Source organism: Mauremys reevesii, linkage group 16, assembly GCF_016161935.1.
Source record: "Mauremys reevesii isolate NIE-2019 linkage group 16, ASM1616193v1, whole genome shotgun sequence".
Taxonomy (NCBI): Eukaryota; Metazoa; Chordata; order Testudines; family Geoemydidae; genus Mauremys; species Mauremys reevesii.
This window is the reverse complement of record NC_052638.1, coordinates 24,356,046-24,375,904: the sequence shown is the minus strand read 5'-3', so window position 1 is coordinate 24,375,904 and position 19,859 is coordinate 24,356,046. Positions and strand designations below refer to the sequence as shown.

General features: G+C 41.6%; 2 protein-coding genes and 1 long non-coding RNA gene across 12 annotated transcripts in view; 1 reads left to right on the top strand and 2 right to left on the bottom strand.

Moving 5' to 3' along the window:
* The window catches only part of LOC120384476, a 44,074-nt gene extending 41,973 nt beyond the window's left edge, over positions 1-2,101 (top strand). For all 4 annotated transcript variants that reach the window (XR_005588900.1, XR_005588899.1, XR_005588901.1 and 1 more), the window contains 2 exons: positions 149-232; positions 1,637-2,101. This is a non-coding gene — a long non-coding RNA (uncharacterized LOC120384476). The remainder of the gene's footprint in view (positions 1-148; positions 233-1,636) is intronic.
* DPY19L3 (dpy-19 like C-mannosyltransferase 3) overlaps positions 1-6,956 on the bottom strand; it is a 48,784-nt gene extending 41,828 nt beyond the window's left edge. For all 3 annotated transcript variants that reach the window (XM_039503253.1, XM_039503255.1, XM_039503256.1), the window contains exons 1-3: positions 6,815-6,956; positions 3,803-3,945; positions 1,042-1,175 (exon numbers count right to left, since the gene is read on the bottom strand). In XM_039503253.1, coding sequence (XP_039359187.1) covers positions 1,042-1,175; positions 3,803-3,923 — 255 coding nt within the window. In that variant the 5' untranslated portion in view covers positions 3,924-3,945; positions 6,815-6,956. The remainder of the gene's footprint in view (positions 1-1,041; positions 1,176-3,802; positions 3,946-6,814) is intronic.
* Positions 6,957-13,454: 6,498 nt separating this feature from the next.
* The window catches only part of ZNF507 (zinc finger protein 507), a 43,950-nt gene continuing 37,545 nt past the window's right edge, over positions 13,455-19,859 (bottom strand). For 4 of the 5 annotated variants that reach the window (XM_039503384.1, XM_039503385.1, XM_039503383.1 and 1 more), the window contains one exon: positions 15,362-19,734. In XM_039503384.1, coding sequence (XP_039359318.1) covers positions 19,368-19,734 — 367 coding nt within the window. In that variant the 3' untranslated portion in view covers positions 15,362-19,367. Of the gene's footprint in view, positions 13,540-15,361; positions 19,735-19,859 lie in introns of those variants that run through there. The other variant, XM_039503386.1, reaches the window with a different exon arrangement.

Genomic DNA, 19,859 nt, shown 5'->3' with positions numbered 1-19,859 from the left:
CACACCCCCAGCAGGCCTATTTGGCAAGCCCCAGAAAATGGGACACAAGCTTTCCATGGGGGACTGTCATGAGACATTATTTACACTCCAGAAATTGGCAATAATTCAAAGATTAATTTGTCTTGATACTATTTGTTCTACTTGAAAGAGAAATGAAGTGCTTATGTGAAAGGACCCACCTCACAACCTCAAAGAAGAGTGGGAGTGGTTACATCTCTCATCCCCATTTGAGGTACTGTATTAAAAAAACATACCAGTGTAACAGATCTAGTGGTTTGAGCTAGGTACTTCAGTGTAGAGTTCAATTCCTAATTCTGCCAATGACTTAAGTGACCTTCCTGTCCCGTGCCTCAATTTACTACTCTGTAAAATGGTGATAATCCCATCTCTCTCACAGGTCTTTAATTAATGTTTGAAAAGTGCTTTTACATTTTCAGATAAAGGATGCTATTATGTGAAAATAAATATTATTACTGACTTAGAGAGTTTTGTTTTACTGATGATTATCGGTACCCCAATTGCATTAGAAGGATCACTTTATAGATATAATTCTTTATTCAAATTAAAGACCTTCTTACAGAGATAATACTGTTGCATGTCAGGATTTTGGGAAGGCATTTCTTTTCTTAAAATAATACTTTTTAAAATGTTAAGAAATCAGTGTTTTTTACTTTTTTTCTAGGTGATCATTTGTAGGCAAGATTTTGAGCTATTAATATAGCAGGAACATAATGGGAGAGTGTTGTGTGAATGTGTTTAGAGCATAATTAAGAGAAAGGTACTTATTGAAGTGATTGAAAGGTTTTCAATGTGAGGAAGTAGGAGGAAAAGTTAAAATGGGAAATGTGTGTTCTCTCGCGTTCTCTCACATCCCCACAGACCCTCCTCGACACCTGTCTTCAGATAGAACATTCTATATTTTCAGTATGAGTGACAAGACAAATAGATTTTTTTTTAAAGGAAATAGCCTACTGCAAATATTCATGTTGCAAAAAGTGTCCTAGGAAAGCACTGATGCAATTATCAAAATCATTTCATTACCTTAATATTGGAAAACCACAGGTCATTTTCATGTAGAGTAGCAACATAAACAGAAGTAAGAAGTCCAAGAGATATGGCAACAGTTCCACCAACTGTAAGTGAAAGTCTCTTCCATAGCTTTCCACCTGTGTAAACTTACAGAAGAAAAACACTTTCACTCTGGGATTGTGAAGCTTGCCATTCTACTTAGATATTTTAAATGGATTTCAGAACCACCACTAGAGAGGTCTAGGACTTGTACATAACTAGAGCCTTGTTCTCAAACTGCTTTATGGAAACTGGACTTGTAATTTTCTTATGTAACTAAAAGATTGCTACACATAGAATGAAAAAGCCTCTGTTTGAAGGGGAAAATGTAAACTTGCAGTTTTAAAAACAGCCCTATGATCTCATACAGATCTAGATAAACACCATATCTAATTTATAAATCTAAATTACAAAGAGTTTGGAATACCCTCCAGGGCACTGTTTTTAATTAATGAACTACAGCATGACTGTTAGCTCACAAAGCAAGGTATCAAAATCTTTTTCTTTAAACTTCTGAACTTGGCTGCTTATTTTATTTTTTGATTTTTTTTTTCAAACTGCATTTCAGGTTGAATAAACTTCCATACTGAGGCTGAGCATTGATCAAAGTAGTCTCTGATGATGTCATGCTTTGAATTGCAGATGACCACCTGCTGACATCAGAACAAGATTATAGACTAATGCAGAGACTGCATTTCTAAATAAAGCAACTCAGTTTACTGCTCATGTGCACTTTTTGTTTTAAAATCTTTTTCAAGTTGATTTCAGTAATCGTGCTTTTTGTGATGTGGATACATATCCAATATAAGTGGCTACCTGTCACATTGGACAAAATTCAAATTAAATATAAGCAAGTGTGATTCAATGAAGCTGAAGACAATGGATTTGTCCACTTATACCAGAGCTATATTTTGCCTATTTACTTCTATGCACACAAATTGGATAAATTGGCTGCCCACCTATTCAAAGTGTGTGCACAAATGCAGGTGGACCCAATTTTGCAGGCACAAAATCTGAGGTTGCAGATTGAAAACTTGACCCTAACAAAAATAAAAACAAATGGTGTGAACTCTCAAGCATTTCCATGAAAGAATTTCCCTTTGTCCTTCATTTACATAAACAAACAAACCAACAAAACAAAAGATATTTTGAAGATAGCACTGTGTGGGTCTGACTTACATCTACAAAAGCCAAAAATGGTTTCAGTTAAAACTGACACCACATGTAATTTACTTGTTCTTATATTGTGCAGATATGATCCCCTATCAGAGGTCTTCAAACCTAAGAATCACAACTCAAATCATCTGTATGAGCCTCCAGTGTTTGAAGCATACATTTTCCAGGTTTAATTGTGAGTTGCCTGATTTGAAGACAGTGGTTCTCAACTAGGGGTCCGGGGCCCCCTGGGGGCCATGAGCGGGCTTCAGGGGGTCCGCCAAGCAGGGCTAGCGTTAAACCAGGGATGGGCAAACTTTTTGGCTCAAGAGACGCATCTGGGTATAGCAACTGTCTGGTGGGCCATGAATGCTCATGACATTGGGGTTGGGGTGCAGGAGGGGGTGAGGGCTCCAGCTGGGGGTGCAGGCTCTGGGGTGGGGTTGGGGATGAGGGGTTTGAGATGTAGGAGGGTGCTCTGGGCTGTGACTGAGGGGTTCGGAGGGGAGGAGGGGGACCAGGGCTTGGACAGGGAGTTGAGGCGTGGGGGGAAGGGGTGCTGGCTCCAGATGGTGCTTACCTCAAGCAGGTCCCAGAAGCAGTGGCATGTCCCCCCTCCAGCTCCTACGCAGAGGCGCAGCCAGGTGGCTCTGCTGTGCGCTGCCCCGTCCGCAGGCGCTGCCCCTGCAGCTCTCATTGGCTGCAGTTCCTGGCCAATGGGAGCTGCAGGGGTGGCGCTTGTGGCAGGGACATCATGCGGAGCAGAGCCCCTGGTTACCCCTAGGTGTAGGAGGCTGGAGCCAGAGAGGGCACATGCTGCTGCTTCTGGGAGTTGTGTGGAGCAGCCCCCGACCCTGCTCCCCAGCTGGAGCACCGGAGCAGGGCAAGCTCCAGACCCCACTCCCCAGCGGGAGCTCAAGGGACGGATTAAAACAGCTGGTGTCCTGGATGCAGCCCACGGGCAGTAGTTTGCCATCCCTGTGGGGTCCAGGGCAGAAAACCAAAGCCCCACTGCATGGGTCTGAAGCCCAGGGCCCTGAACCCCATCACTTGGGGTTGAAGCCGAAGCCTGAGCAATGTAGCTTCGTGGGGGGCTCCCTGTGGCATGGGGCCTGGGCAAGTGCCCTGTTTATTACCCCCTAACTTTTCCCCAGGCTTTTATATGCAGAAAACCAGTTGTTATGGCACAGGTAGGCCGTGGAGTTTTTATAGCATGTTGAGGGGGCCTCAGAAAGAAAAAGGTTGAGAACCACTGGTTTAAGTCACTCCAGTCCTATGCCTCTCTTGAGCAAAGACTGTCACTGATGATGAACTCTGCTAAATGTGTACTGGGTTTTATGAAGTTCACAAAATTATTTTCATTTGTAACCTAAACTAGAATTTGAAAACAGGTAAAAGAATCTAGCGCAGTAATCTACAGTGTCGCCGTGACTACAGTAGCTTTGATCAGAAAGAAGATTTAGCTATACTTGGATAACTATTTGGTACAATACCTAGTTTTCATCTGTGCATAAGGGTAGATACCAAACAATTGACATTAGTGAGAGTCCACAATATGACATTTCTTATAATTACCCACCAGATCGAACTCTTCCATCAGGCTTCACATTTTTCTCTTGTGTCAGATGATCTTCAGCAACTTCTGTGACTTTTATTCCCTTTCTGTGTCGGATGGTTGTCATGATGTCAATAACTTTCATACATTATTCTTCAGTCTCACTCCTAAACACACATACAAAGCAATAAATATTCCTTGCCAAACATTTATCAAATAATATCAAAAAAGTGTGTGACAAACCATGAAAACACTCAAGCATATTGTATTGTGCATTGAGGCCTAAAAAGTTATACCCAGGTACAGCAATTCAAAATATTTTACAAAAACAAGAGTGTCATTCTCTGTAGCTCAGAGACATCAAAAAGAATGCAACGGAAAGACTGACATGACTTCTGCAAAGACTGACACTCATACATAACTTTACACATGGTAGACAAGATTTCCAAAAGTGGTTAGTTATTTTTGGTGTCCAATGTGAGACACCTTAAATGGGATTACTTTTCAAAAAGTACTCAACATAAGCCCCCTTAAAAATCAGTCCCTTTTTAAGGTGTCTCAGTTGGGCACTCTAAATCACTAGTCACTTGAAAATCTTGGCTTTTGAGTAGTTCCAATGCAATCAATAGGACTACTCACAATATGCAAAGTTAAGCATGCGCACAAATCTTTGCAGGATGGGGCCCAGGAGGTGCAAAAGTGATTACACCAAAGAAAACTTGTGCTTTTCTAATGTTTTCCATCACAACTAATTTAGTTATACAGCTGAAAAAAAAATCCCCAGTTTTTGTGATATTAGTGTACTATATAGCTTAAACATATCACAAACCAGAGATGGGATGCGGGGAGAAACTATTTACAGACTCCAAGCTTTGCTACTTAAAAGTTAGTCTCTAAGGCAGGGGTGGGCAAAATACGGCCCACGGGCCAGATCTTGCCTGTCTAACATTTCTGTCCAGCCTGCCAGGCTCTTTGGCTGCCCCCTCGCGATCTCCGGGCCGCTAACAGCCCTGCAGGGCGCTCAGGCAGGCTGCCTGGCGTGGCACCACACTGCTCCTGGAAGTGGCCGGCGGCTGCTGGCATGTCTCTGCATGCCCCTGATGAGGGGTGAGGCAGCTCCATGCGCTGCCCTCACCCCAGCACCGCCCTCACAGCTCCCATTGGTGGTGCTTGCAGGCACAGGCAGCGCACAGAGACCCGCTGCCTCCCATCCCTTAAGGGATGTGCAGAGACGTGCCACTGTGCCAGCAGCTGGCCACTTCCGGGAGCGGCGTACGGCCACGGCAGGAAAGCAGCCTGCCTGGGTGTCCCACTTTGCCACCGGCTGGGAGCTGCCTGTGGTAAGCGCCTCTTGGCCAGAGCTTGCACCCAAGCTCCCTCTGAGACCCCGCACCCCCTCCAATAATATAGTAGAAATGTGCAGCCCATGATGACTTATCAAAATTCATGGAGTGGCCCCCCTGTGAAAATTATTGCCCACCCCTGCTCTAAGGGTTGGTCTACAATACCACTTAAGTCAATGTAACTTACATTGCACAGAGGTATGAAAACGACACCCCCAAGTAATGCAAGTTACATTGTCTTAAGTGCTGTCCACACCAGTGCTATGTCAGTGGGTGACACTCCCCTGCCAACATAGCTTCCACCTCTCACGGTGGTGAAGTAATTATACTGATGAGAGAACGCTCTCCCTTTGGCACCGTGCATCTTTACCTGATGTGTTACAGTGGCACAGCTGTGCTGAAGTAGCACTGTAGTGTAGACTTGCCCTAAGTGAGCCACTGCTGATTGCAACAGTTTTTTGGTTTTTTGTTTTTAAAGGTGCCCAAATGCACCTCAGAGAGTTTGTGGAGCTCTAGACCTTAGAGGCTCTAGACTGATGTGGAGAAGACAGAGTTAAGTATGTTTTCCCCCCAGAAATACCATGAACACGTCTCTTAAAAATTCTGATGATCTCTATGTAGAAAATCCCAACAATACAGGCACATCAGCAACAAATCAATCAAATACAGGAATGGTGGGAGCAGAGTTGGCATAAAAGTCTCAGCCAGAGTTTGTCCAATGCCTTATCAGGAACATTGATTTTTACCATGAATATAGCATTAAAAACTAGAACAACCAGGCATAGAAAACATAAATTCCATTGAATTCCTTAGTCTACTGTATGTAGATGGGTGGGTGTTGAGAGGTTCTGGGACAGAGGTGGTTGTGATGCAATGGAGAGAGGGAAGGAGGGTAGAGAGAAGATGTAGGCATACAGGGATTGGACAGGACCTATGATATAGGATAGGCAGGAGGGGAAATGAGAACATATGTCATGAACAGGTGCATCATCATCAGGGGTCAGAGAGATGGTCAGGTGTAAAAGGGTGATGGGGCAAGGAGATGAAATGTGTAGTAGTGGGAGTCGTAGGAGTGGGAAGGGGCATAGACTGGATGGTGCAGATGGTAATCAGGAAGGCAGGAGATGGAATGGGAGGGGTTATGTGAGGAGGAGTGATGGACACAGGTGAATGGGCAGGCCCAAGAGTGATGGGAGAAGATGGAGATGGGCCAGGAGTGAAGGGGACTGGGGCAGAGTGGATGGGAGGGGGGTTGGGTGATGGGAGCAATGTGTGAGACAGGGCAAGGGTAGGGGCAGAGGAGATGGGATGGGTGGGGGGTAACAGGGCAGGTGAGGGACAGTGGAAGAGAGGGAAGGGGCAGGTGGGGCCCATGGTGGGGAGGGAAGGGCTGGGGGCGATGGAGGGAAGGGGCAGGTGGGGCCCATGATGGGGAGGGATGGGGAGGGAAGGGGCAGGTGGGGGCGATGGAAGAGCGGGGCAGGTGCTCTGTGGGGCTGCTCTGGGCCGCGCCCGCGCCCCCCGTTCACCGGCCCGGCTACACAGAGCGGCCTGGGCGGGCTCCTCAGGCGCAGGCTCCCCCGGCCCAGCTCTCTCACAGCCCAATTCTGCGGCCTGCACGCCGCGGCCTGGCCTGGCCGGGCCTGACACCGGCGCCTCCCCGCTCCCGCGCGCCCCAGCCCCGGGGTGATACCTGCCGACGCTGCCGAGCGGGAGCACCGGGTGTAGCTCTGGCTGGGCGGCGGCTCGCTGCCGTGGTCACCCCGGTGCTGCCTGCGCGGAGCCGCCTTAGACCCCCGGTGGGGAGGGGGGAGGACGCGGTGCCTTTTGTTCCTCGCTCAGTCTCTGCGAATGCGGAGCCGCGAGCGGAGCGGGGCGGGGGGCTGCCGGGGGGCGGGGGTCAGCTGCCTGGTACATGTGTTGGGGATGCGGGGGGTGCCGGGGACAAGAGTTGGGGGGCAGGGAGCTGCCTGTAGCGGGGCTGGCAATGGCAAAGGATGAGGGGCTGCCTGGGGGTGGCTAGGCGCTGATTACAGAAGCAGGGAGGTTTTTACCCCCAGTGAGCCTGGGGAACAGGGGATAGCTGCAGTGCTTTCAGAGGGAGATAACGTGATTTAATTTGGGGCAGGATGCTGGGTAAACGTGGTAGCAGAACGTGAAGTTGTATTAGGATTGTAAGTGAAGAGATACCTGGGGTGGGGTAGGAAGCTGGGCTACGTGCAGGATTTGGTTGGCAGTGGGAGGGGCCCACTCCTCTCTGCCTGCCCATTCACCTGTCCCCATCTCTCCTCCTCAAATAACATTTGGGTAAATGTGAATAAAGGTTGAACTATCTGGACTTTTAAAGTCTTGAAGGGCAGGAGGCTGGGATCCTCAATAGATATGGTGGCTTATCTGGCGGTGCTACCCTAGCTGAGTCCAGTGGAATAAGAGGCTAAGCTGCCATCCCATAGTTTCAGTGTTTCCTACTGACAATTTTATTTAGTGAGATTATCTGCAGGTAAAAGAACAGTCTTTGGTTTGGTGATGCTTAAAGGATTAACTAAAATGAAAATGAATGTTTTATCTGTAGGCATTGAAGCTGAGAAGCAAGCTACTTCAGGCTGCCTCATCAGTTACTTCAGTCTTGACCTCCTAATGTTGCCCTTTTCTAGAAGCAAATGGTAATTCAGTGTTCATGGTCAGGCTTAAGGCCTGGTCTACACTAAGAAGGGGGGTCGAACTAGGGTATGCAAATTCAGCTACGTGAATAGCGTAGCTGAATTCAAAGTACCCTAGTTCGAACTACTCATCCGTCCAGACGCCGCGGGATCGAAGTCCGCGGCTCCAAGGTCGACTCCGCCACCGCCGTTTGCAGTGGTGGAGTGCCGGAGTCGACCGGAGCGTGCGGGGAGTTCGAACTATCGCGTCTAGATTAGACGCGATAGTTCGAACTCCGAGAAGTCAAACTCTCCACGTCGACCCGGCAGGTAAGTGTAGAATAGCCCTAAGAGTATTTTTGTGAACACCAACTGCCAGTCATTCCTGATTGTTCCAAAGTATGTATGGTAGCTTCCATAATGTTGATTAATGTTTACTTGGAGCTGGGATCAGAGTGCCAAATTTATTTTAGTTAGCACCCTTAACTGGACTCTGAGGTGAAGGAGTTGTGCCTTATCTTCAGAACTACCCAAACCATTGTTTTGAAGTTGTACAATACAAAATGCTGACTGTTTTGAGAAGTAATATTCAGGTAAGCAGTGGTAACCCTTATTATAAAGGCATGAACGAGTACACTAGAGATTCTAGTATTGCCAACCTCAAGTGATCAAAAATCATGAAATTTTTTTTAAAGGCTATATTGTGTTTTATTTGTCGCCTGACTTTTTTTTTGGACTCCCCCTGCCCATCCCCAAATATGTGTGACAATTAGTGTTGGCTGCTCTCCCAAATTTATTTGGGAAGGTGATTTTTGGCCCCCACTGAAGGAGCTCACACCCTCACATCTGCCCACCCCCTGCCCAGAAATTAAATCTGACTCTTCCTCCATTAGTTCAGCATCCCCATCAGTTCAGTTTCCTCCCCTCCCCCCGCTCCAGCTTCGTTTCTGTTCTTCCTGAGATTCTTCATCCCCCTTCTCCTAGTCCTAGAGAGGTTGCAGTTGGGTCTCCTCTTCCCTGTCCAGGTTGGAGGGCAGCTTCAGGAGTTCTTCACCCCCACCTCCCCGTCTCTTCTTAGGCTGGAATACTGCAGGGACGGAGGAGAATCAGAGATGCTGTCCTTTCTGCTTTGCTCGGAGGGAGTGTATATTAATACCTAAATTTTCAAAGCTGCAAGCCTTTAAAATTCTAATGTAAGATGTATGATTTTTGTTTACTTTTTGTATTTCAGTATGTGTATTGCACTCAATATAGGGAATGGAATTAAACTGGTCAGTTGAATATTTCTTGGTAGTAATTTTCTAGTTGATTTCACTTTCTGGTTCTCATGTATTGTTCCAATTTGTTTTTTAGAATCTCATGATTTCTAAGCCAATCTTGGGACCCTGACTCATGATTATTGAATGCTTTATTTGAAAAAAAAAAAAAACCTAGGATTTGAACCTAAACTAAGTTTGACAGTGAAAGGGAGTAGCATGTGTATGTGCACTTTTGCCTATCTATGGCCCTGGCTCAGTACGGTATTTTAAGCATACATTTAAGATTCTGAAACGTTCTTTATTTACATGATCACTATTTCTTCCTCATTCAGTGCACAGGATTAATGGGGCTTCCTTAATGAGCAGCTATTAAATATTGTATTTTATCCTCATTGTTAAACGTGACCCTAGGCTTTATTTACTGTACATGATTGAAACCCTGCCACAGAGCCAAAATTATTAATTTCTCCATGGGTGTTTTTATGGGCTCTCATCATAACATCAGAATATTTCACAAACATTAATGAATGCATCTTCTCATCACTGGTAGGAGCTGGAGGGGTGATGATATCCCCATTTTACAGGTGGGGAAATGTGGCACAGAGAAGTTGAGGTTCAAAGTTTCCACTAATTTTGAGTGGCCAATTTGAGATAAGGACCTGAGTTTTCGGCATGCTTAGCATTCTATAGCACTTCATATGTTCAAGCAAAGCTCTCACTGACTTTATATGCAGCTGAGAGTGCTCATCACTTCTGCAATGCAGACACGAGGTCTCCATTTGGGCACCTGGAAAATAAGGAACACATAGTTAGTAATCACCTTTGGAAAGTTTTGGTTTAAGTCACGTGCCTAGAATCCTAGGAACTCAATGGCAAAGAGGGAGAGAATCCAAGGCAGCAATCAACTGCCTTAATCTGGAGAACATAATTTCTCTTCCTGCATATTTCTAACATCTGCAACAAATGAGGCCGGAGTCCTACGGACAACATCCTCCTTTACTACACAACTCTGATTAATCACCAGAGCAAGTCCATTCTGGGCTCCAAACAAGGCAGGGGTCCTGTGGAAAAAATAGCATATGATCATGTCATTAAAGACTGTATCATAGTGCATATGTACAAGAGGGTGAATTAAAGTTGCATGGGCAGCCTTAATTCTGATATTTCCTAACTTTTGTGTGCTTGACTTTGCAGCCTTTATTATGAGCTTTTAAAGTGTTTGTTTTCAAGGGGAGGTGCTAACTTGCTAGGTTTTTAAAAAGGCAAACTGAAAAAACAAATCCCATCATGTGACATCCTACTTATGCCCAAATGGTTCATTGGGGACTGGAACCTTTAAATCCACCAAACAGACTTCTGGCACCTAAACGAACAGAGTAACTGTTAGCTTAACAGAAATATGTTTTGTCTTTTGCGTAGAACAAGCACAACAGGGAGATGAGGCACATGCTTTGTCAGTGGATTTCAGAGTTATTTACTAACAGAAGAGGAACGGCGCAACTTGGGAATCTTGAGTTCCATTTCTCCTTCTGGAGGCAGGGCTTAAGTTGTGCCAGACTGTGTTTTTGGGGGGAGTCAGACTGGCATCCTGGCAGTGGTGGAACTAAGAGGGAGCAGGGGATTGGAGGGGAATCACCCTCCCTGGTAGTCTTTAGGTGTATGCATGGTGCTTTCTCAAACATCTTTTGTCAATTACATAATGAGATGCCCAACACAATTTTTTCACTGGGGGCTATAGTGCAAGCCCATCCCACACCTAGAAGTGGTAGCTCAGCCCATCTCCCTCATCTGGGCATTGCAACATGGTGCACAGGGTTGCATGGCATTGAAATGCTGTGTGCCTTGTCATAATACCACTCACTCATATTTGGCCTGGCCACCTCTTCCTTGTGATGAAAGGGTGGTTGGGCCAAACGTGAATGATGTTGCAACCCCCATGAGACTGGAGCCATGGGTGAGTGTCAGGTGGGCTTGCTCTCTAGCCCGTAAGAATGGCCATACTTGGTCAGAACAAAGGTCCATCTAGACCAGTATCTTGTCTTCCGACAGTGGCCAATGTCAGGTGCCCTAGAAGGAATGAACAAAACAGGTAATCACAAGTGATCCATCCCCTGTTGCCCATTCCTAGCTTCTGGCAAACAGAGGCTAGGGACACCATCCCTGTCCATCCTGTCTAATAACCATTGATGGACCCATCCTCCATGAATGTATCTAGTTCTTTTTTTTTTTTTGAACCCTGTTATAGTCTTGGCCTTCACAACATCCTCTGGCAAGGAGTTCCATAGGTTGACTGTGCGTTGTGTGGAAAAATACTTCCTTTTGTTTGTTTTTAAACCTGCTGCCTATTAATTTCATTTTGTGACCCCTACTTCTTGGGTAAATAACACTTCCTTATTTACTTTCTTGATACCAGTCATGATTTTATAGAACTCTATCATATCCTCCCTTAGTTGTCTCTTTTCCAAGCTGAAAAGTCCCAGTCTTATTAATCACTCCTCATGTGGAAGCCATTGCATACCCCTAATAATTTTTGTTGCCCTTTTCTGAACCTTTCCCAATTCCAATATATCAGTATTTAAGATGCGGGAGTACCATGGATTTTTATACAGGCAATGAAATATTTTCGGTCTTATTATCTTTCCATTTCTTAATGATTCCCAACATTGTTTGCTTTTTTGACTGCCGCTGCACACTGAGTGGATGTTTTGAGTGAACTATCGACAATGACTCCAAGATCTTTCTTAAGTGGTAACAGCTAATTTAGACCTCATCATTTTATATGTATAGTTGCAATTATGTTTTCCAATGTGCATTACTTTGCATTTATCAACATTGAATTTCATGTGCCATTTTGTTACCCAGTAACCCAGTTTTGTGCCCACCACCAAATGACCCATCATGACCCAGTCTCCTTACCCAGCCAGTCTTTCTGTTACACACTCAGCTGTCTTACCAGACTTCTTGTCCTAATCTTCTACTGTGCTTCCTCGTATCTGCTTTTTGTCCCCTATGGATTTGAGTCAGCTAGCTTTCTCCTCCAGGCTGACTGCATGGCAACACGGGGAATCATTGAGAATTCCAGTGACCAGTCCCACATAGGCCCAGAAACAACAAGGAGTCCGGTGGCACCTTAAAGACTAACACGGCTATCCCGATACCTAAAAGGCCCAGAGTAGCCATTGCCTGGTAAGGCCTGTTTTGCTCCCATAGCTCTGAGATGGAGCACAGTCAGTTGCCCTGTGAGCAGGAGTGGCATTAGCCTTTTGCTGGCCAGAGGGGAAAATATTTTCAGGGCTGCACCCTATGAGCAGCCAAACAAAACAAAAACTCAGCTGGCCAATCAGAGTACAGCACAAAAAATACTTAGAGCTCAGGAGCACAGTAACTCATGGAGGTTGGTGCCCAGGGTGATCATCCTGTGTGCTCACCTCTGAAACGGGCTGCGTCTGTGGGGATGGCATATGGTCTGGTCAGCTCTAGGAGGTATAAGCAGCTCAAACATGCTCTGTGCAGAGATTTTAATGATTATACTCAAGTCTCTACTTAGCATGTTCAAACTAATTTTTTTTTTCCAAAGGCCAAATTTGTGCAGATTTTCAAGGGGATGGCAAAAGGCACATGCCTGACACAAAGACCACCTTCTGCCAAATTTCATGTCCCTGCTCCAAAGAATGGGTGCACTGGAGGTGTTCAAAGAAAAGGTCACCAGACTTTAACATTGGAAAAATAACCTAATTTAAAGTAAATTTATAATACTACATGATGTCTTGTAAAAATGGAAATAATGTCACTCTTGTCTAAAGCCTTCTCTACAGGAAAATTTGTACCAATTTAACTAAATCGATTTAGAAATTGAACTAACTAAATTGCTGCAGCTCTTTTGTATGGACATTACTTATATCAGTATAATTTTCTCATGTGGACGAGATGTTAGGCAACATCTTGTTCATAGGTGATAACTGCTTTTGACGACTGTCCCTCTGTCTTTCCCTGCACTTTGAGAAATTTAAGATCTCAGATCTGTAATCTTTTAACAGGGCAGCCAGCAGCAGGCAGTAATCAACCATATGGTGACTCCAGCTAGCCCGTAGTAGACAGGGACATCATTCATGAACTGATCCTGACTTTTTTTTTTTAAACTAACATTTGCCAAATACTGTAGTTTGAACAAAATGTTCAACCTGGAGGTTGATCTGTTGACTGGTTACTATTTTTATATGCAGGGACATGTACATTGTATGGCATTGTTGCTGATACCTACCTGGATGATAAACTTTTGAAACAGTAGAAAAACAAAAAACAAGTTATTAATCATTTGTTACAGTAGCATCCTAAGACTCCAATCTGGACCTCATATTAGGTTCTGTACAAACACAGATGCAGAGACTATCTTTGTCAGGGGATTTATAATTACCTTCTGATTTGAATTTTTCCGGTGAATTAATTCATGTTAAAGTTGTTGATACTCTGGGAATTCATGAATTCTTCTCAGTTGTCCAAATACTCTTGAACAGCATGACCTTGTGAATTACAGATGAAGGAATTTAGAGCTTTTATTCATGAAGATATTTACAAATCAATTTTGTTATTCAACTAGCTCAATTAGATACCTAGGTTCAGTTTCCAATGTGGGTATCAGGGTTTGTGTAAAATGCCACAGAAGCTTTAATGAGTACAAGTAATCAGGACCTCACTTTTAGATCTCATTGGATAGATATCAACTATTGCCTCTCCTAGCATTAGGCAACTATATTGGTTCAACATTACTATGAGAGAAGAATCACTTGGAGTTGCCAACACAGCTTTCTGGAGCATTCTGGGTTCTACTGGAATTCTTCAAACTAAATACTGACCAGGTCCCATCCCAGTTTAGCATATGCAGTATGAGATAATCATAACCCAAGATAGTATATTATCCATTTTCCAGAAAGGAATTCACTTAAATCACCTACACAGTGCTGACAAAACTTCCTTTGTCTGCTGTTTGTTAGTCTTGTTGGGTTGGTGATAGAATTTGAACTGAGGACTGTCACTTTTATTCTAGAAAATAAAGGAAATACTGAGTGGAATAAGTTTTAACCATGACTTGTTCTAGGACCTCTTATGGTCCACTGGGGATCTTAGATAACCTTGTCAAATCACATTAAAGTTAATCATGTGGCAGTGCTTTAAAATGAAAGATTGTATCACTGTGTAATTGGATATATTGTATTTTTATGACAAGAAACCAATTGTCTTGACTTAGTCTTCTAGTCCTTTTGCAAATAAGATACCTCATGTAGCTTGTTTGAGATCTATATCAATCTTACATATTGTTTCATGTGAAAGCTATAACCATGTTTATACTTAAATACTTAGTTTAAGTATTTCTAAAATTAGAATTCAGAACTGGGTCATGAAAAGACTATAGTATATTCTAATTATAGCTTGAGGATTCTAAAGATACATTATTAAAAATACAGCTGTCAATGTTAAATTTTTACACATAGTTTTGATCTCTTAACCCTTTGCCCAACTGAGTATAATTTTCATTTACAAAGTGCACCCACTTTGCACATTTTGGGGTCCATGTATATAAGTGTGTGTGTTTCACTCACATACAGGATAAGATCTCAGAATAAACCCAAACCACCCAATCTTTCACAAGAAGCCCAAAGAGACTTAACACAGTGCCCTTAAAGAGCAACAAGATCTGCCGTTAGAAGCAGCAGCGTGGGTGGCACATCAGTGGATGAGTGAATGCCAGAGTTAGGAACTGTAGAGTATGGGAACTGAGGAATTATGGACTCTACAGAGTGTAGCATTAGATCACTTTGTTCTTAGCACTAAATATCGTAAGAGCTACAATACCATGATAGGAGTCAGCAGGAGTTAATCTGTACAGAAGAGAAGTAATTTTATTCACATCAATGGAGAAAAAAGTAAAGGTATATACAGAATATGGATAAATAAGGAAGAATAATTATTTTCAAGAAACTGATCTACGTAAAATGTATGTACTTTGTAAAGGGAAGATAATCATGCTATTTTGTTCTCCATGTCCCCTGAAGGCAGGACAGGAATTTGCTACAAAGGAGATGAAGTTTTTCCTACTATCTAAGATAACTATAAGGATAGTTAAAGTACTGGAATAGATTAGCAAGGGTGTTGTGCCCCTACATAAGAAAGGCATTCTGCTTATATAAAGCATCATGATCTCTGCCTGGGTGCTCAGATTGGATTTACACACCCATTTCAAAAGGTGTAGTTTTCTTCCACCTTACCAAGCATTGGCTCAGTATTTACTTCCCCCTGTTAAATATTTGTCTCATACTGTACAAATAAAAGCAGAACACTAATAAGTGTTTAACAAAAAAGTTTATTACCAAAATACAATATTAAAGTCAATACATGACAAACTCCTGTAAAGCAAAATAAATTATTCTAACGTACAGTATTTCAGAAGGTAGTTAAAGTAGTACTACAGACTTGCTTCATAGTTCCAAACAGACTATCTGTTCTATCAGGAACACAATCCTACAGAGAGCTTAAGGCATGCAGCTTAATGTGCTGGATAGTTTTATAAAATGCAATTCATCATATTTCAATAAGATACAGTGTCAAAAGTAACTGCAGTCTTTATGTCAGTTTTCTAAATTTTTTTAAACTTTGGCTATAAAAAGCAGTGCCATAGTGTTACAATACCTTTTCTTAAAAAAATACATGTACTCATGTCCATGAATATCAAACGCAAATGTAAATTTCTATTAAATATATTCTATTTGTCAATACTTTTGAGCACCCACTGTACAATTTTTTTATTTTAATGATTAAATAAGTGCTTGGGACAGGAGAATACAGTTACTCTGGCTGAATCCCACTCTCTCTTTCTAGGCCACGTACAAAGTAGAAAGCTACAATGGAAGATTATAGATCCCCAGCTATTTCATGAGTAGAAAATGGGAATTTCCTCCATAACAGAATTGTAGGTATCTAGAACAAAGGCTTTAAGTTATAGTCCATATCACTGAATAAAATCTGCTTAGAGCAGAGTTGAAAGAAAAACCAATAGCACTGCAAGTATGATAATTTGCTAGTTGTGTGTGCCAGTAGCATCTCAAAATATTTGTAAATTCTCAAAGGAATGGGAAGATTGAAATGGTGTAACCCTGAAAAGCGCTGTTAAAACAAACCCAAAACGTGCAAACAAACTAATCAACGCAACCCTTTCCAAAGCAGGTATCATGATCAGAATACTTGCTTTCAGGAACTGATTCTGATCATCATTCCACATTCATAGTTTCTGTTAAAGTCAAGGGGGAATTTTGAACGTGAATCGATGGCAGCATGGGGACAATCAATAAGGAATTTTTCTCTATGAAGATTGTTTATTTTCTGCAGGCTAGCAAGTAATTATTTCTTGGCAGTTGTAGTATTTATCCTAGTCAGTTTTTAGAAGGCCCTCCCACCCCCTTCTACTGCTTTAGAACAACACATGGTTAACCAAAGATTACTCTTAGAAACAATGAGATGGTAAAGAACACGCTGTAAATAGCTATACCTTGGTTTGTAGTTCTAATATATTACAATGGGTCTTGGTGCATTATATTGTAACACTGCACCCAGAAAAAACATGACTAAAAAGTTTGACTTTGTAAATTTGGGCTCCCTGCCATCTTTCTTCTAGCTCATGCCTCCAAGTTCTTCACATATTACATTAGTGTAACAACTTTAAAATGCATGATCCATTATGGGAAGAAATTAAGTTCAGGTCAAGGCACACTGTAGTTTTTGAATTTTAAATTCCTATTTTAAACTCATCGAATTACTGTGGCCTCTCTGATATTTTTATATTTACCAGATTTTCAAATGACTGCAATAAACGGGATCTGTAAATACAGGATCTGGAATGTCAGAATGTGCTCTATGATCTCAGATATTAAAAATGTTCCCAATAATTTTCTGTTTTTTAAACAGAATTCTACATGAAGGATACAATATTGGTCTCAATACTGGTCACTAAGACAACACCAGTACCCTAATTAAATATTTTCCACCTCTGATTGAAATTGTTCATTATAATCATGTTTTTAAAGTGTCAAATTAGCCTGTATGAATATGAAAAATTCCCTTCTGATTGGCTCTTGTATATTCTATTTTTAGTAAAAAATGTTAAACATACAGAAGTTACTTTACATTTTTATTTAAAATATGTGAAATGTACTATGTTTAGTTCATGGATAGGTCAAACCTATTCATGTAATGGGCTGTATGATGATAGATCTTTACCAATTTTTAAAATAACTTTTGTACATCTAACCTAATTTATAACCAAATTAATAGGACTACTTAAATATAGAAAAAGTTCAAAATGTTTAAAAACAAACCCACTTTAAAAGATCACCAGTACAGCTTGAAATACAACTCTGCCCTTTATCCAGCCTTTATACCCTGGGTTGCTTCTTAAAATTAAAGTTGTATACAAAAAGCTATCCTCTTTTTGTTTCCTGTTTGACCAGCTTCACTGTCCACAGGAGAACGTAGAAAATTAACACAGAAATAGCACCATGAAGACTGTACACTACTCATACACCAGCTTTTCAGATTTATATAGTTGTAGCTTATTTCTGCTAAAAAACTGTATAAATAGGTAATAAATACAAAAAACATTATGCATCACTCTTTAAAACAATAGTGTACTAACCATTTTTAACAAATGAGCAACTAACCCAGGCATAACTGAACTGAGATGCCAACAACTGGGCATGCTTCAGTGCAATTACAGTTTTGAAGCTACCTTTAAACCAGAATTGAATGTTTCAAACGTCACCAGAATGTTTTAGTCTGACTGCTAAAGGGCTCCTTTTCAAATGTTACACTTTTTTTGTAGCAAGCATATACTAAAACACAATTTTAGGGGCCAACTTTACAAGTGATTTTGGCAGAATTCCCTGGCAATTAGCCTGCATACTGAAATTCCCATCCATATATAAACTGATGTAGGTCATTTAAACTACATGAAAGATCAGCATTATAATTTTAGAAGCAAAATGGTTTTAACAAGGGAGAAATTTCTAAGGGTTGCTTTAAAAATAAAACACAGCAATTATCGAGTTCCCTTTGTGAATCCTTATCACATGCATCAGTAATGTTTACTCTACTAACCATCATAGATCCTGTTCCTTTCTATTTTGGTGCAACGGAGGAAAGGTTGTTTCCACAAAGCAGGTCAATTTTTACTTAGAAATTATTTTTACTGAATTCTCTTATTGTGAAATTTGAAGCATTTTATGAGAAAAGATTAGCATACCTTTTGAGTAATTATTTCAACAGACAGTGTTAGAGCCAGACTTTTCTAGGTACTTAGGCACTTAAAGATGTAGTAGGCACCTAGTGCAATTTTCAAAAGTGGCTATGCACCGAGTGCTTTTGAAAATCCCACTAGGCGCCTATCTACATCTTTAGGGCCTAAGTACCTTGAAAAATCTGGCCCTTTGTCAATTACATTTCTGGTGATTGCCCGTTCCCACCCCAAGATTATGGCACTCATTATGTACTGACATGAAAAAGTCACTAGTTAAAATGCCAATTTATATCATGATCCACTTGCTTTTAGAGGTTTGGCTGAATATTTTAAAGAGACATTAAACAATGGGTCATGTTTACATATGAATTTAACATGTCTAAAATAAGATCTTGTATTTACTTAGGATCTAGCCAAATAATTGGAAAGATACCTACTGCCTTCAGGCCACTCAGCTTCTGCTGCCTTGAATCGGCCCTTTCTATTAGTGACAGAAGGAATACCATCCAGTACTGTTTATTCAGAAAACAATTGTTAAGCTGGGAAGAGTAAGGCCTTAAAAATAAATCAGGAGCACCCCCCTCACCATCTACCCCTTAGAATCGAACAGTAATTCATAACCCGTATCTGGCCCAATGTCCTTTGCATTGAAGGAAAAACAATATTTGCGTGAAATGAGTTTGACACCCTTAACTAAATACTTTCAAGGCACGAAAAAAAAAAAAAGCCTTTTGAATTGAGCTAATACCTTGTTTAGCTGCTGAGTTTGAATTTCTTATTGTGCTAATACACTTTGGATTAACACTAGGCATTGAGAAATCCAAACTCTTGGCATCACAGGGAAGGATAAAGGGTTAGATGGATCATTCCACAGTTTCCCCAAAATGGAGTATTTAATGGTTTTAGCTAATTAAATTATGTCTGTAATTGCAACAAAGACTCAGCTTGGGAAATCAGTACATTTTACTTGCGTTTCCTCTCTTGAGCAAGTATCTCAGGCAACATTAGCAAAGATAGAAAAAACCCATTTTAGGAAAGCCTCTTCTTTTTAGCTGATAGTTTGATCTAGTTGGAGTTCTGAGTTGCATTGTGGTCCTTATTTAGAATGATGTTTATGATTTCACCTTCATGTTCTTTCATATGATCCAACAGATTTTCTTTGTTGGTGGACTCAAACCCACAAATACAACAGCAGAAGAGTAGAACACAATATTCTGTGCCAAGGTGAGGCTGACTGGAGTTCTTTTCCAAATTGCATGAGGTATTAATTGTTGGATTAAGTTTTTGATTTTCATTAGAACCTGAAATGTCATTAGTAGTCTGATTAATGGACTCTGAAAATGACACCAAGTTCTCTGAACTCTCTAGAACAGGTACTAAACTTTCATCAGTGCTTTCTAATAGAGTCTTTCCAGGTAGCTGCCCTTGAAACCTAAAAAATAAACAAAGTTTTTTTTTAAAAAGTCATAGTAATTTTTTTGTTTACATTTGCATGTTGTTGTTTATCTTGGGTCAATGTTGGGTGCTTTCAAAAAGTCTAGATTAAGGATTCTAGTT